Here is a 15,791-nt window from a genome sequence, read left to right as displayed (position 1 = left end):
TATCTCAATTGTCCGGACTAACCTCATCAATCATTTAAAACAGTCATTTATGTGTTGCCGCTGCTGCTGTGTCAGCTTTTAGTCAGAGCCGAGGGCGGCATTTTGGACTGTAGCTGTATTTTTGGAAAAGAGCGAGTCGCTATTTTCGGCCTTTTGTTAGCCTGGAGCGACTACTCTGTGAAACATCCTCTGCTAGTAATAACATATATTGCGACAAGTTCCCAGAAGATGGAGTGCATCACAATCGCAAAATTCGCGATCTATACTAGAATCTATGAAAATAAAAGTTTTGGCGCTTTTGACTAATCTATCCTCACTTGACTCGCCAACCCTTTGGTGTAAACAAAGGCTGTGAGCGGTAGGTTGACGGAAAAGTATTTTTAAGTGAATTCTCTACGGCGGAGTTTAAATTCTTGTTTTCGATAGGTAGTAGTAGGCTTGGCTTGAGAGCCTGAAATTGTGTTTTTATGACAATAGAAATACAGATGTTGCATCGATATCAAAAGAATGTACAACCCCAAGCGATGAACGAAAATGCTAGGACTTCCAACTTGGGGGTAATAGGAGACCCACTGGGATTTATCGTCGGTAGCACGATTTTCCCTCGTACCTTTCGAGGCTCCTACGCCGGCCAGGTAATGTAAGTTGCGGATATGGGCTTTTCCTCGTCGTGGGCTTTACCCATCCCCAGATATCACAGCTTCCGGAGCAAGTCCGCTCTCAAGAAATAGCATCATGAACTCGTATTTGTCACCAAACTGTGATCTACAGAGCTGCTACAGCCTACGCTATAGCCTTACTTGAATCACTCTTTCGTATCGAAGTAAGTGCAATTGCAGACACTTCACCTATGCACGTTTGCCCTATGGGGGATGCTAAATCTAGGGCCGAGCGCGTTATACTCCCATAAGCACACCAATAGCAGCTGGCGTATTAGAGCTTAAGCTGGATCGACGATCAGCATGGGGTACTAGTGCTGGCTTTCCTTCTTGGCGTCGATCCGGAGATAAGGTCCGTTATCTAGAAAGGAGGATCTGCAAAGCTGGGGAGAACCGAACCCAAGGCCTCCGAGAGTTCGTTACCTTGAACATACTGGATGTGATGCCTCTCTAGCCTCCTTTCACAAGGGTGCCTTGGGTTTGTGTCTAAAATAAAATTCTCATAATTGCGCCTCTAGCAAAGCTCCATGTCTTCGGCTCAAAAGAACATAAGCAGGATAGCCAGTCTACCAAGTCAGTAGATTGACAGGGCTAATCAGCCTTCAGCTACTAGTTGAGATTCCCAAATAGGTCTTTGAAGACGAGACTATTTCTTATGAGGTTTAGTAAACCACCTAACCTAGATTGTAGCTCAAGATGGACCTGGGCAGGTACGAGAAACGATACCGTTGTGCTAAGACTGATGTCATAAAACGGATATTCTGTTGTCATTTTCGTAGTTTTCCTTACTACTTAACACCAAAAGCTCAATATTGCACGGACATGCGGCTCAGGCTCACAAATCAACGAGGGTCTAATGGCAAGCATAAGTTTAGCATTCAATAAACTCAATTAGACTGCCTTTAGCTCAACGGAAATCCGGCAATACCCATATTATAGTTCCAATGAAGATCATGACTCCACAAACTGCTTACATCTAATCTGGTAGATCATCATTGGAGTTGTTCCAAGCCAATGAAGTAGCGCTGATCGCAAATGGCCAAGATGTTAGCCATGAAGATCGGCAGTTGGTGAGACAAACTGGGAATTGTCTCAACGGGCTGATATCTGTGTTGCTGGGGCGTTCAACTGAGACACGACAGCAATGCAGAACGTCATCGATTCAGATTGACTGCAAGGAGAGGATTTGGCGTGTGAAACATCGAAAAGAAGAAAAGAAAGTAAAGGGGAGGTGCATAAGCAAGGAACTGGATAAAAATCGGAGCTGTTTCTCTCCAGTATCTATCTGCAGCAACCGCACTTCTCCCTTCCTGTTTTCCTTCACCTCTCACCTTTCATCATGAAGATCTTTCTGTCTTCGTGGCTCGCAGCAGCCTGCCTGTTCCCAACAGCTCTTGCATTCCCTCAAATGAGCGCCGAGCAGCTCAAGACTTATCAAGAGCACGCGAAGCGAAGCCCTGCAGCATGCCCTTACTCCCAAGAAGAGAAGAGGGATGCAGGCGAATGCCCCTTCGCGAAGGAGAAGCGAGCTGCAAAGTTCGATGCCAAGAAACAGCACATCAGTGTTTCTGGCGAGCATGAGTTCCTGCCTCCCAACCTCAAAGCCGGCGATCAAAGAGGTGAGTCATCTTCTGCTCAACATGGGGCCAATACTAATGGAGTGTCAAGGGCCTTGCCCTGGACTCAATGCCTTGGCTAACCATGGCTACCTTCCGAGAAACGGTGTCGCAGACATGCAAAACATCATCAAGGCCACTAACGAGGTTTATGGCATGAGCCTTGACCTCGGTGGTTTCCTCGCCGTCTATGGTACCGTGTTCAACGGCAACCCAGTCTCCCTTAACCCCGGCTACTCCATCGGCGGTCCAAGCCGCTTCAGTCAGAATGTTCTCAACGGTGGCGGTATTCTCGGCACTCCATCTGGCCTCAGCGGTACTCACAACAAGTATGAGTCCGATGTCAGCGCCACCAGAGGAGATCTCTACGTGACTGGCAACAACTTCCATGTCATCCTCGAGCGCTTCGTGGAGTACTGGAGTGCTATCCGCGAAAATACTCCTGCGCCTGAGCAATACTCTGCTCTTGCACCCTTCCACTACAAGCGCTTCCAGGATTCGGAAAGGACCAATAGTCACTTCTTCTATTCGCCCTTTGCTGGAGTCCTGGTCTCACCCGCTGCATATTCCTTCCCCCCTCGCATGATGGCCAATCACTCCGATAAGTATCCTGAAGGATACCTTTCGCGTGAGGTCTTTACCAGTTTCTTTGGTGTCAAAGGCAGCAAGCCTGGCAACTTCAAGGTCAACCAAGGCTGGGAGCGCATCCCGGAGAACTGGTACCGCCGACCTGTTGAAGATGAGTTCTCCATTCCTGACTTCCTCGTTGATGTTCTAGAGCATGCTGCGAAGTATCCTCGTCTTTTAAACATCGGCGGCAACACTGGCAAGGTGAACTCCTTCTCGGGTGTCGATATCGGTGATCTCACTGGTGGCGTCTTCAATACTGCGATGTTATTGAAGGGCGATAACCTTGAGTGTTTCGTGATGCAAATTATTATGGCTGCTGCGCCTGATGTTCTCGGCAGTCAGTTCACTGACGTTACAAAGGCTTTGAGGCCATTGGCGGACAAGCTTCGACAGCTTCTTGCTGGAAAGACTTGTCCCAAGCTGCAGAAGGTCAACATGAAGTTGTTTGAGAAATTCCCTGGTTACACTGAGTCGTATGGAAGCTATGCTGGTGTTTCTAAGGGGTCTCTCCGCGGTGTGATTGAGGGTGTTGGTGGCATCCTGGGAGGGCTTGTAACCACTGGAAATAAGGCGTAGTCATCAGCTGGCTCATATCGAGTCCTGTCGTGACTCTACCTATGACTGGCGGGAAAGTTAAGGTTGTGATCTACTTCTAAGTCTTACGAAGTTTGTTATACTAGTATACACTGCATCAATAATAATAGCCTTATTGCCAATTTTGTACGACAACTCCTGCGACATGTGATTTTGCGCAACATGCGAGGCATGCCCAAATCGATCTGGCATACACATATAGTGGTGAAGTATTACCACGTAGTAAAGAACTTCTCAGCTCATCATTCATGGAGTCAATGCAGCTTGGAAGCTTGACTCCCTTCAGCTCACAGTTGAAGTCCACTGTAAATTCATCTCAACTGCCGCTGCGGAGAGAAGCTCCGGTGCCGAGGCACCCAACTCATTAGTGTTCAATAGTTCCAAGGACCACGCGCGTTAGCACTAACGCCAGCCAACAGGGGCAAGCCGAAGCCACTGTCGATCCCGACTCCTCCACTGTCAGAAGATGACGATCATCTCGTAAATAACATGGAGATGAGAGGGTGTGCTGAGGATAGTCACATAAATCGCGGTTCTCGCGTCATAGATCAAAGTGTGTACGACCGAGCACAGCGCTCGAAGCGGTACAGCCGGAAGAAGGTAACCTCAATTGCGGGTTAGGTTTAATTTCATGTGTAATCTGTTGTATCTTCTCGTAATGGGTGGAGGTCTCCCCGCAAAAGGGATTCCCTAATCATTTACTACAAGCCTCACTATCTTTCAGCAGTCCATTGACCATTGTTTTCTTATCTATGAGTTAATTACCTTCTGATTAATTGGCAATGCGGTTCTCGGCACTGCTTGTAGCTTTGGCATTGACCGGCGCTGGGCTTGCAGCACCATACAATTCAAATGGAGCGTCGCTTATTGAGAGACGGCAAGCTTTGACTGGTCTCTTCAATGGCGTTAATAATGCCCTGGCTGTGACGGCCAGCGGACTGCTCGATGAACTCGGCGACGCCTTGAACAAAGGAGACAGGGAAAAGACACTCGATACTCTGCAGAAGCTGAAGGCCACAAAAAAGCCGAACGTTGGCGAAGCATCATCTATCACTAAAAAGGTCGCTGAGTCAGAGCCTGATAACATCGTTGAGTACAGCGCGCGATTGATAGCGAATGGCATCGTCTCCGGATCAACAGATGATATACTGGGCTACGCCCAAGGCCTCGGCTCCGTAGAGAATGGAAACAACAACCAGTATGCCAAACCAAGCTTTCTTCATTCCCAGCCTACTCATCTAATCTTCTGTAGAAACCCTGACCCGCCAAAGAGCGTCTTTCCAAGGGCGGCAAGCTGTGATGCGCCATACACAGTCAGCGAGAACAAGCTCAGGTCTGCTATCTACATCCCGGACACTTTTACCTACGGCAAAAGGCTACCTGTGATTTTGTTCCCTGGTACCGGATCTACCGGCTACACCGCATTTCGGGGCAGCTTCATCCCATTGCTCACCGGTGTGGACTGGGCTGATCCTGTCTGGGTTAACGTACCTGAACTTCTTCTTGGTGATGCGCAAGTCAATGCCGAGTACGCTGCGTACGCGCTCAACTACATCGCCTCCCTCTCAAAGCGAAGCGTTGCTATCATCGGTTGGTCGCAGGGCAACATCGATACTCAATGGGCATTCAAGTACTGGCCCTCAACTCGCAAAGTCACTACCGACCACGTCGCCATCAGTGCGAATTACAAGGGCACTGTTCTAGCCAACTTTGTCGACCTCTCTGGAATTACCAACACGCCATCTGTTGTCCAGCAAGAAGCTGGTAGCAATTTCATCAAAACTCTTCGCTCGGACGGCGGTGATTCAGGATATATACCGACAACAAGTCTGTACTCTAGCTTCCTGGACGAGATTGTCCAGCCGCAAGAGGGCACCGGGGCTTCGGCTTACTTGCTTGACCAAAGAAATGTCGGCGTCACAAATGCTGAAGTACAAAAGATTTGCGCTGGAAAACCAGGTGGTTCATTTTATACACATGAAAGCATGCTGGCAAACCCCCTCAGTTTTGCACTTGCGAAAGATGCACTTACTCACGAAGGACCTGGCAAGATCTCCAGGCTGGACTTGGGAACAGTCTGCGCCTCATCTTTGGCACCTGGACTTGGATTGGAAGATCTTTTGATCACTGAGAACGCGATTGTCATTGCGGGCATTTCTCTTGTTACGTATTTGCCCAAGGTAAAGCAAGAGCCGGCGATTAAGGAATACGCTTTGAATACAACGGGGACGTGTTAATTATTGTGGGACAGCACTGTCAGCAATTGATTCAATCGAATGGTCTTATCATCATTGGCCCATACATGTCGTGCTTCTTGTATTCCGAGCTTCTTCGGTTCCAGATCTCATCTACGACAGAGTGCCATCCAAAAGATAATTACGATTGAGCGACCAAAATATTAATAAAATGAAGCTCCCAGGTATCATATTAAAATTAATCGGTTGTCAATCTGACAAAAAGCAATTCGCGTGCCTCCACACCGGATTGAACGATGGACCTTTGCATTACAAGTGCAACGCTCTACCACTGAGCTATAGAGGCGGCTAACTTTAGTTATCAACACCACATTCAACTCAACCCTATGTCGATCAAGTTCTGCTTAGCAGGATCTACAGTAATAACCAACATGTCCAGCCACATTTTTCATCATTTCACATCGAGGGCGCTTTGCAACAACTCACAAAAGAATCTTTCCGTCTCTCTCAATTGACTGTCTAACTACCAGTTGCGCTTACTCCACTAGAATGATCCAAGACTGAATGGTCTCTGGTAACATCTTCCAGGAAAGCCACCGGATCAATTTTCAGATTCTACACGATAGTGGAGATGTTCAAGAGGAACTTCTCTGCCCATCCACTCCAAGTCATACCCATGTCCTCGAATATCCCCCAACAGCCACTCGATGGGCGTCGCATACGAGATGTGATGAATGCCTGTGTTGCTGCCTTGGTCATCGTCTTGAGTACTATACGTCAGCATCGCCGCGACACGGCCATCATTTCCCATGATACTGGCCCCCGAGTCTCCCTGGCAAGAGAAGTACTTTCTGCGTCCGTATTTTATGCGGCCCAGGATACGCCATTCTTCGGAAATCATCGGGACACCTCAAACAAATCTCCGGATGACGGATCTGGCTGTATTGGTGATGCCATAGCTTTATCCACTTCCGCTGCCATACATGCATAATCTCGTGCAATCCTCATCGATTGTATTTCTTCCTGGCAAAGTGGATTCATAGTCGGAGTATCTCATTTCGGCTTCTGAAATGACGCCAGTCTGCGTGAATGTAGGAACCCCGGGAACGAAACAGCGTCTTCGCTTCAACTCCTTACGTAAATTCCACCACAACATGTCCATCATGTTCATGCGACCAACATTGACAGATGAGATGGTTCGCCAGGATTCAATGTTTTCCAACTTCCCTAACGGTGTTTGGTGCTTGTTCTGATGCAGCTCGATTATAGCTCAGTCCCTGAAGCGTGCCGGCGAAGAACTGCTTAGCCCAAACTTTGGTGAAAGGAGTACGTGACCCATAGTTCGTAACTACATTGACTCGAAAGGTTTATATCGCCGTAGGCTTCTCTCTTGCTTGGCCTTCAAAATGCATTTCGTGTTCGAGCTGTTTCTCGGTGGGTGACTTATAGCATCTGAGCGAAGAGTTTATCCAACTGATGGCTTCGTGTAGATTTTCCATCGTGTCTTGATACGTCTTGTTCCCAGGTTGAATAACACTTGGGGTGTTATTAGTGTCGCGACAGAAGTCGACGTTCTCTTCCTCTTGTCCGAAGACGACATGTCGACAGGTCAAAGCAACAACGGTTTCCGTATTTCGGACTCGCAAGTATAGACCTTTGGTGCCTTCACGAGTCGGAAATTGAGAGGAGGCAATCTTGGTCCCCAGGAACTCAGAAAGTTGGATATTGTGCCTTCCGAAGCTCTCCTCCTCATGAGTCGGAATACGCGGCTCAAGTTTGGCTGTTGAACGATCGCTTGTCTTGCATTAGCACAAGGTTTACTTGGGGGTCATGGTACTTACCTCTCTGTTTAGTCCTGGTCACTCGAGCAACATTGCGTGATTCTGGACTCTTTGATTTCGACTTCGACATCGTGAATGTCGTGCTCCCGCAGAACGTCGCGGTATTTGAGGGCTACCGCTCTTCCGCTCATCCATGTTATCGATCCAGGCTCTACCGATACGAAAGGTATGACGGGTCGAACAAGATGACAATGACCCAAAGATGTGGAACCGCATCGGAAGATGTCGATGGCGTTCCAGTCGACACCCTTCACAGCTTCACGAATCTTGCGACGCAGCGGGCCTGCAGAGTCATTCCACAGCGGAACAACAGCATGCTTTTCAACAGGATCAAGTAACTTTTCGTAGACTTCATTGTCATATACTATGGTAGATCGCCCAACAAGAGTTGGACAGTCTAGAAGGCCGGTGTAGTAGCCGCAGGATTCCTTTCTACTCGGGGGAACGGCGGGTGGTTCGGCCATATTTCGTGAGGTTAGTGATCAAAGTTGTGTGAGGATGAATGATGACAGGAAAAGGAAGGATGGAATAAAGATGATTATTCAGAAAACCTGTGGGGGCTTGTGTAACTGAAAAGGGTTCTGTTAATCCCACTACATGTTTGTTCTGTTGAATGTGAATCACTGGTCTCGCCTTGGTCACAAGATGTTCAAACGAGTTGCACTGTCACAACGTGAGAAACACCCATGTTTATGACCCACGCTTCTACAAGCAGTCCCAATGGATCAACAGGAGCGACAGAATACGCATAATAAAAATGAGTTCAACTGAGTTTGACTGCCGCTGAAGCAATAGCGTCTATTCAAGTACTTGTTCGCCAGTAGCTTAAATTTGCGGCAGCTAAACCAGGTCACGGTAAGCATGCTATCCTAAGTAGAGCCCCTGCGTTGACGCTTCCGGGTCAAATTTGCCAGTGCCTGTAGGTAGTTGCGAGCAAATAATTACGGCTGGATACTGACATCTGAGAACTCAACACGTCTTGTTTGTTTAGATTATCAGATCCTTGGAACATGACTGCTAATTTCGAGACCGAACAGTCAGCGATTACAAGGATCGATAGCTCAGTGGTACGAGCGAGGGATTGCAGATCCCTAGGTCGCGTGTTCGATCCACGCTCGGTCCTATCATTCGTTTTTTTGCGAACTTAAACAAGTAGACTTAGTTCTGAGCTCATTTCCGATTTTTGCCATGAGTTCATATCGGTGGCCATTTTGTACATAGCTGTTTCTGTGTTGACCAATATAGGAGCTTACCCGATCTGCTAACAAGGCTGAATGCCAAACAAAGGGTCTATCTTGTACACATTTCATCAACGTTGCTCAACCAATTTGGCAGAGTCCAGCCAACTCCCTTATACTTGATTAAAAGCTGGCCATTTATTGTAGTTCCTGATCCCGATCTTCTTAATTTTGGATGCGAATGGTGACTGAAATCATGAAGCAAATGGGAAGCTCTGAGCCTCTGTTCGGGATGCATGATCATAATTAAAAACCCGCTCGACAACAAACAATGGGGGGCTGGCGCAACGGTAGCGCGTTAGATTCCAGCGATGCATCTTCAAGTTCCTCTTGAGGTAATCGTGACTCCTAAAGGTTATCAGTTCAAATCTGGTGTCCCTCATTTCTGTCTATCCGCACTTTTTTTTTCATATCAGGGTAAGGCTCCACCTGAATCTTGACTCCACTTACATTCTGCGGATGAGGGCTTGGTCCGTTGAGAGAATGGCAGTGTATTGTTCTGTGTCGATCAAGGCTCAAGGCACAGAAAGAGTCTGATCAGTCACGTCGGAGACGGGTGAGTCTTGGACCAGTGATGAAGGGTAGAAATTGCTTCAGTTCATGTTCAGGATTTCTAAGTGAAAGTGTCTATGTATGTCTAAAAAGAATAGGGCAAGTCTAACAAAGAATTAAAGAAATAGCTAAAGAACGTTTCAAGAAACCTCAACATCAATATCAACCTTGTATGCGGAACCCTCACTCTTCTCTTCCGTAATGATATCATGAGCAATCTTCTCGGCCAACGCATATACGGTACCGACAGGGTGACCAGGAATGAGAAGAGGGAAAGCAGAGGCATCGACAACCCGCAGTCCCTTGACACCGTATACACGAGCCTTAGAGTCAAGAACAGCCATCTCGTCATCCTTCTTGCCCATCTTGCAAGTACAAGCAGCGTGCCAAACAGTCATGAGTGTATCACGAAGAACAGCAAGAATCTGTTCATCTGTTTCGTGCTGCTCACCAGGATACACCTCCTTCAGCACGGTGTCCTTCAGAGGGGTGGACTTGGCGATTTCTCGAAGGCGACGGAACAGAGCGATGGCAACTTCTTGGTCGGCCTTCTTGGTGAGGAAGTTGGGGTTGATGAGAGGAGCGTCGGTGGTCGAGTTTGTTCGAAGAGTGATGTTGCCGCGGGATAGAGGTGCGACCAAGGCGCCGTTAAGACTGGTGTACTTCTTTCCATCGGTGGGCTGCTGCAGGATAGGGAATGACCAGTCCTCAGAGTAGACGTTAAGAGGAATGATCTCCATCTCAGGCCAGTCATCAGGGAAAGTCGCAAGGTCCTTGATAGTCTCAGCGGAGAACTTCGATCGGTACTTCTCAGGAGCCTTCTCCCAACCCAAGAGCTCGACCTGGTTGGATGTCAGAGGACCAGCTTGTTGCTGAGCATAAGCATCAAGCGCGCCTTGGAAAACAGTGTCGTTGTTGATCGCAGCGCTGAGGGTGTCCTCGAGACCTTGCACTTCAAATGAAGGTCCGAAGAGGACATGATCCCAGAGGTTCTGGCCAACTCCAGGAAGATCGGCAACTACAGGAATGTCAAGCTCTTCCAGATGCTGCTTGGGTCCAACACCAGAAACCATCAGAACCTGGGGTGACTGGAAAGCTCCACCACTGACGATGACCTCCTTCTTAGCCTTGAGAGTGTAATCAATACCAACAGAGCTGACCTCAACACCGGTAGCCTTCTTGTCATCATCGAAGGTCACCTTCTTGGCAAGGCTCTCAGTGTACACCTTGAGTGTCTTGAGCTTCTCACTTCTCGCGGTCTTCACAAAGTCATCGGAAGCACTTCGGGTAGCGGTCTTGGGTTGAACTGTTGTTGTGGTGTATGAGTAGCCGAGAAGACTACCGCTGCTGAAGCCATCGATACCCTTGAAACCAAGGGACTTAAGTCCCTTCTCCACGAGAACAGCCCAGGAGGGGACGTAATTGGCGTAACTGATTTGGAGAGGGCCCTTCTCTTTGGAGAATGCGGAAGCGTCGTAGTCAGTTGTCACGTTGCGCTTCTCATTGTCCGGTGGTGTGAAGGAGGGGCTCTTCTGGAAGTGAGGCAACATTTGCTCCCATCTGGTTTTATTGTTAGTGATATTCTGACTACGTTTTCGGGTTGTCACTCACGCATAGCTATCATCTCCTACATCCTCAGCCCACTTGGCCATAGTACCGTTCGTTGGTCGGTGGTACACCAGAAAGTTGAGCTGAGATGAGCCACCAAGAACCTTTCCACGAGCATAGTGAATCTCGCGATCATCAGCGCCTGTCTGCGCCGTTGTCGTGAATCTCCAATCGCGAAGAGGGTTAGAGTCCAGAAGACTTGCGCCACTGCCGGCCGTCACTCCACCAGGCGATGTCGCGAGAATAGGCTTGGAGATCTCGAGGAAAGGGCCAGCTTCAACAATAGCGACACTGTAGCCAGCCTTTGCAAGTCTGTAACCGATGGTGTTTCCCCCTGTGCCTCCTCCTACGACAACATAGTCGTACTCGACATCGACACCAGGAATGCCACCCAGTTCGCCAAGATGTCCGACCTTGAGTCCATCACCAGCATAAGCGGACTTGACGATATGCTGCAAGGGGTCGAGAAGTGTACTGATGAAAGGAATCTCTGGACGAGCAGTGACACTGGTTGAAAGGCTGAGCGCCAAGAGCGAAGGTGACAAGACGTTGCAGCGCATGGTGACAGACGATCTGGACAAGAAAGTTTGTGTGCAGATCTCAGAAACAAGGAGGGATTGATGCTGCTCTTATATCTACTTGGACTAGGGTTCACTAGTTGCCTGTCAAAAACATCAAGCATTTACCTAGCAGCCCAATGTCATATCACCGCGGACGTTACACCGTCCCGCAATCATTTTTGGTACTAAAAACCCGTGCTGACCCGCGGCGTTGACGCTACTTCTCAACTAAAGTGAAGGATCTGAATAAAGTCGGAGGGTTTCTGAGTCAGCGGTGATAAAAAGACGAGATAAATGTCTCAGCTCAGGGTCCTAGGATATGCGGTGATGGACCAGGGTATTTGTCATGTCAATGCGTAAAAGGAGGGTCGGGAAGCTGCCACAACAGGTAACGGACTGCAATAGATTCACAATAGTTAAAGATAGTCAGAATTAAAGGGCACTAATGGAGAATGGAACACGTTTTGGTCAAGCTAAGCTTGGTATCCGGTGCTTCAGAGTTTCAACAAAGTGGGCGAGGAGTCCACTAGAAGCTATGCAAGCAACGTTTTTGAGCAATAACAAGGGTGCATGTTCCAGCTCGACCTTGGCACGTCGAATTAAATTGTCTAGTCATGAGCCTTATGCAGCGGCAGAGCCCGTCTCGTTCAGCTTGCATATATTACTCGGGCTAAGGGTCTGGGGTCGTTCCGCGTCGTTCCACTGATCACCAGTGATTGCAAAGCACAGACTGCAGATCCCTTCTTTGAAGAATCACCATGCATTGTGATAAACCCATCAGTTCACGTGCGGTAAATCATCTGTGCGTGCGTAACCGTTCATCCGGTTTTTTCAAGATTGTTGATTTCATATTCGGAGACTTACATGTCATATGATGGATTGATAGGATCGGTCAGCATGTTGTAAAACCCCGGTTTATGCGCTGAGGATCCGGAACCGCACTGCCAAATGCCGCAACGCCGATCCTCCTTGGCAGAACGACCACTAAGCCTGAAGGGTTCGTCTTGCGAGGAGGAAATCCAGTTTTTGAGGGCCTTCCGGGCTCTTCCCCGTTGCCGAACCCGTCTGCCGTGTGGGTTCCTCGGGAGTCAAATGTCGGGGAACAAAAAGGTGTGCCGCCTGAGCGAGTCATGTGTATAGCAGGGGCTTCTAAGACTGCATGTCTCGACTATTATCACTTCTCATCACAATTACCACGTTGGCGCTGTAGGGCGCATTTGACAGTTCGTAAGATGTAATGGCCGCGATTTGATAGATAACGCCAGAAGGGGACCAACGGCTTGGTTCTGGAATGAACGCCACTCAGCGGATCTAGCTATTTCAAGGCATAAGCTATATGTCCCGTGATTTCGGGTAACCTCCAGAAAGACCATCACATACAGGAGCTCCAAGAGATGGCAGCTTGAAATGAATTTAGTCAATAAGCGGTGATCGATTCATCTCATCGGCGAATAACAAACCATCAGCATCTCCAAAGTGATTGAATCCCAATGCCCAAAGGGCAATTTCTTACTCATATAATGAGAACAACACGATTCTTATGCCTTCTCTGGTACTGGTTACTTGCGTCAAGTCTTTCGACTTCGCAGCATTCTGCCATTTGGCATGAAGTTGGCAGCTCGACAAACTTTGACAGTTTGGAGTCAATGCCGATACTCCACGACCTGAATCCACTGGAGATGAATGTGTTCCTGAAGACAATATTTGGGTCCAGAATAAAACATGCATGAAGCTAATATCGGGTCCATGTTAAAAGGGGTTCCAGGGTACCACGTTTTGAGTATATTAATAGTTCAATATCGCATGTTTTATAACCCTATGGTTTCAATATTATAATTCAGCAGAGTATACCCTATAGAAGAATAGCATAGCAGCCTGACAAAGTATAGCTAACTGAACTCTATTTAATTCGTCTTGCTAATATTTGCACACTTTTTCAACATTGACCTCCCAAAGGATGTTATTGACAAATGTCATCCTGGGCATGCTCTCAATCAATTTCATGTTGGGGCATCGTTCCGATCGCTTAGTAGAATCTGGCAGGGAATGAACGAATGCTTCAATAGCATCAAATCACAATTCTCCCAAGCTGATGATAAATAAGAACCCGTTTCTGAGGTTACATTCGACTTTTTCTTTTTTCTTTTCAGAGCGAGAGAGCAATTGCTGGACTGCAACTGCATATCTTATGCGAATAACAACAACGAATGAGAATACAATCCCGTCGGAAACAGACAAGGATCTTGCTCAGGGATCATCCGTCGAGTTTTCGGTCTTCATGCCGATTCGCCGTCCAAGTCACGTTCTCGATATCTCCGCTCGTCAACAACTGACCCTTTTCCGAAGCACGAGTCGTGGGCTCGGGTATTGGCACAATAATTTGTTCAACCATTTACTCAGTCAAATAAGGACGCGTATGGCCTGCCCCTATCGTGATACCATCACATTATAAGCCATTAGCTATATCATCTGTGAAATAAGCCCGCGCCTACAAGAACAGCTGTAAGATTATGTCGGATAATGCCAAGAAATGTATTTGCTCGGTGTACAGAAGTGAAGACCGTTCGTGGAGTTCCCCCTCATGCTAACGGATTTATCACGGGCTTACGACAACGCCGGTCACATTTCCGTGTCGAGATCATCGAGCCCATTGGTTGATTGAGATCTACGGCAATCAAGGCGTAATGGACATAAAATGATTTCGAAGTAAACAGAGAAGATCCGCGATAGAAAGCAGTTACCTAATTCGGGATAATTTTGAGCATTGAACAACCGACCAGGTCACTGGAGACAGATTATCGTTACTAGGAAACGCCTGTTCAACGTCTCGTTATGGCGCCGAAGAAACCCATCGTTCTCCGCATAGGAGAGGACATCAAGTATAATCATGACGTTTATAAAAATGTCTTTACTAAGAGGTTTGACGTGGTCGCGAACGAAGAACCTGATAGAGAGTCCTTTATCAAAGCACTAAAAGAGAACAAGTGAGTCTTTCGGAGTGCCCATGGTTCGCGGTCTGAGCAAATGCTAATACGCTGTCAGATATGGCCAGTTCTCGGCGATATATCGTCCACATTTCCAAACTGGTGGTGAGATGGGCCAATGGGATGAAGAACTCATATCACTTCTGCCACCCTCAGTCCGGATCTTTGCGTCAGCTGGTGCAGGCTTCAACTGGGCTGATGTCGATGCCCTCGGTCGTCGCCGCATCTGGTACGCCAATGGTGCCGGCGCCAGCGATGAAGCCGTATCCGATACTGCTCTGTTCATGATCCTATCGGTATTCCGAAACTTCTGGCTTTCACAGCGTGGTGCACGTACTTGTGACCCAGCGGAGTTCCACAGGATGCACAAACTCATCGCAACCATCTCTTATAATCCTCGAGGTCATGTCCTCGGTATCGTCGGTCTTGGTAACATCAGCAAACTAGTGGCTCGCAAAGCAGGTTTGGCTCTAGGCATGAAGATTCACTATTACGATGTGGTTCGCTCGTCTCCAGAAGTCGAGGAAGAGCTGCAAGCGACATATCATTCATCTCTCCAAGAGCTACTGGGTATTGCGGATTGTATTACTCTACATACCCCGCTCAACGCTCATACTCAAGACCTCATCAACAAAGAAGCATTTGCGGCAATGAAGGATGGTGCAAGACTCGTTAACACAGCAAGAGGGCAGATCGTTAATGAAGATGCGTTGATTGGAGCCCTGAAGAGTGGCAAGATCTCAGCTGCTGGTCTAGATGTTCATTACCACGAACCTCAGGTATCGAAAGAACTTGCAGCAATGGATAACGTCACGCTAACTTGTCACAATGGAGGAGCGGCTATTACGACGAGAATTAATTTTGAGCTAATGGCCATGGAAAATATTCTGAGAGTAGTGGATGAGAATGGGGAGTTTTGTGGCGAGCCGACTACGGCAGTGAACCGCAAGGCCTTTGAACAGGCTTCTTCGTAAGCTTGTTTAGATAATACAATCATCCCAATCATACGTTTCTTGATCGCTGCTGTTTATATCACTGAGATGCCTACTCTTCCTTATGTAGCTGTCTGAATACGCAAATCCGAATCAGCTGACCAAGGCCATCGAAGTTCCCCTGTCTAGAACGACGAACATCGCAAGGCATTCCGATACAGGTCTCCCATAGCCTTGGATTGGCCTCTAACCACTACTATCAAGACTACTGTGGACGCAAGGGAGTGGTAGTGGGCATATTCCTCGGAAGCATACAGCCCTTCCTGCCCGGACATCAATCCGTCTAGCAACCTGGACTTCTGTTCGATGAATCGGTCATCCG

General features: G+C 47.9%; 8 protein-coding genes and 3 non-coding genes across 11 annotated transcripts; 7 read left to right on the top strand and 4 right to left on the bottom strand.

The window, feature by feature from the left end:
* Positions 1-1,998: 1,998 nt before the first annotated feature.
* On the top strand, positions 1,999-3,481 carry FOXG_13304 (uncharacterized protein; the record flags this gene model as incomplete). Its single annotated transcript, XM_018393261.1, has 2 exons — positions 1,999-2,278; positions 2,328-3,481. 2 exons carry the CDS (start codon positions 1,999-2,001, stop codon positions 3,479-3,481), a joined length of 1,434 nt encoding a protein of 477 aa, XP_018252492.1.
* Positions 3,482-3,756: 275 nt separating this feature from the next.
* FOXG_21131 (uncharacterized protein) lies at positions 3,757-3,969 on the top strand (the record flags this gene model as incomplete). The annotated part of the gene is made up of 2 exons (XM_018401464.1): positions 3,757-3,804; positions 3,919-3,969. The coding sequence occupies 2 exons, from the start codon at positions 3,757-3,759 to the stop codon at positions 3,967-3,969; spliced, it is 99 nt and encodes a 32-aa protein (XP_018252491.1).
* Positions 3,970-4,281: 312 nt separating this feature from the next.
* FOXG_13303 (uncharacterized protein) lies at positions 4,282-5,736 on the top strand (the record flags this gene model as incomplete). Its single annotated transcript, XM_018393260.1, has 2 exons — positions 4,282-4,697; positions 4,752-5,736. 2 exons carry the CDS (start codon positions 4,282-4,284, stop codon positions 5,734-5,736), a joined length of 1,401 nt encoding a protein of 466 aa, XP_018252490.1.
* Positions 5,737-5,968: 232 nt separating this feature from the next.
* Positions 5,969-6,040, bottom strand: FOXG_21130. Its single transcript has one exon. It is a non-coding gene; the product is annotated as a tRNA-Thr (tRNA).
* Positions 6,041-6,295: 255 nt separating this feature from the next.
* On the bottom strand, positions 6,296-6,595 carry FOXG_13302 (uncharacterized protein; the record flags this gene model as incomplete). The annotated part of the gene is made up of 1 exon (XM_018393259.1): positions 6,296-6,595. One exon carries the CDS (start codon positions 6,593-6,595, stop codon positions 6,296-6,298), a length of 300 nt encoding a protein of 99 aa, XP_018252489.1.
* A 253-nt stretch (positions 6,596-6,848) lies between these two features.
* On the top strand, positions 6,849-7,028 carry FOXG_21129 (uncharacterized protein; the record flags this gene model as incomplete). Its single annotated transcript, XM_018401463.1, has 2 exons — positions 6,849-6,927; positions 6,964-7,028. The coding sequence occupies 2 exons, from the start codon at positions 6,849-6,851 to the stop codon at positions 7,026-7,028; spliced, it is 144 nt and encodes a 47-aa protein (XP_018252488.1).
* A 33-nt stretch (positions 7,029-7,061) lies between these two features.
* Positions 7,062-7,999, bottom strand: FOXG_21128 (uncharacterized protein; the record flags this gene model as incomplete). Its single annotated transcript, XM_018401462.1, has 3 exons — positions 7,062-7,488; positions 7,536-7,539; positions 7,747-7,999. 3 exons carry the CDS (start codon positions 7,997-7,999, stop codon positions 7,062-7,064), a joined length of 684 nt encoding a protein of 227 aa, XP_018252487.1.
* A 586-nt stretch (positions 8,000-8,585) lies between these two features.
* On the top strand, positions 8,586-8,658 carry FOXG_21127. The gene has a single exon. It is a non-coding gene; the product is annotated as a tRNA-Cys (tRNA).
* A 388-nt stretch (positions 8,659-9,046) lies between these two features.
* Positions 9,047-9,155, top strand: FOXG_21126. The gene has a single exon. It is a non-coding gene; the product is annotated as a tRNA-Trp (tRNA).
* Positions 9,156-9,342: 187 nt separating this feature from the next.
* On the bottom strand, positions 9,343-11,587 carry FOXG_13301 (uncharacterized protein). The gene is made up of 2 exons (XM_018393258.1): positions 10,937-11,587; positions 9,343-10,885 (listed from the first exon to the last, which is right to left on the bottom strand). Exons 1-2 carry the CDS (start codon positions 11,491-11,493, stop codon positions 9,466-9,468), a joined length of 1,977 nt encoding a protein of 658 aa, XP_018252486.1. The 5' UTR covers positions 11,494-11,587; the 3' UTR covers positions 9,343-9,465.
* Positions 11,588-14,182: 2,595 nt separating this feature from the next.
* Positions 14,183-15,501, top strand: FOXG_13300 (alcohol dehydrogenase). The gene is made up of 2 exons (XM_018393257.1): positions 14,183-14,477; positions 14,536-15,501. Exons 1-2 carry the CDS (start codon positions 14,326-14,328, stop codon positions 15,449-15,451), a joined length of 1,068 nt encoding a protein of 355 aa, XP_018252485.1. The 5' UTR covers positions 14,183-14,325; the 3' UTR covers positions 15,452-15,501.
* The last annotated feature ends 290 nt before the right edge of the window (positions 15,502-15,791 follow it).

Source organism: Fusarium oxysporum, chromosome 12 (genome assembly GCF_000149955.1).
Source record: "Fusarium oxysporum f. sp. lycopersici 4287 chromosome 12, whole genome shotgun sequence".
Classification (NCBI taxonomy): domain Eukaryota; kingdom Fungi; phylum Ascomycota; class Sordariomycetes; order Hypocreales; family Nectriaceae; genus Fusarium; species Fusarium oxysporum.
Note: the sequence above shows the minus strand (reverse complement) of the source record. Positions and strands in the feature narration are given on the sequence as shown.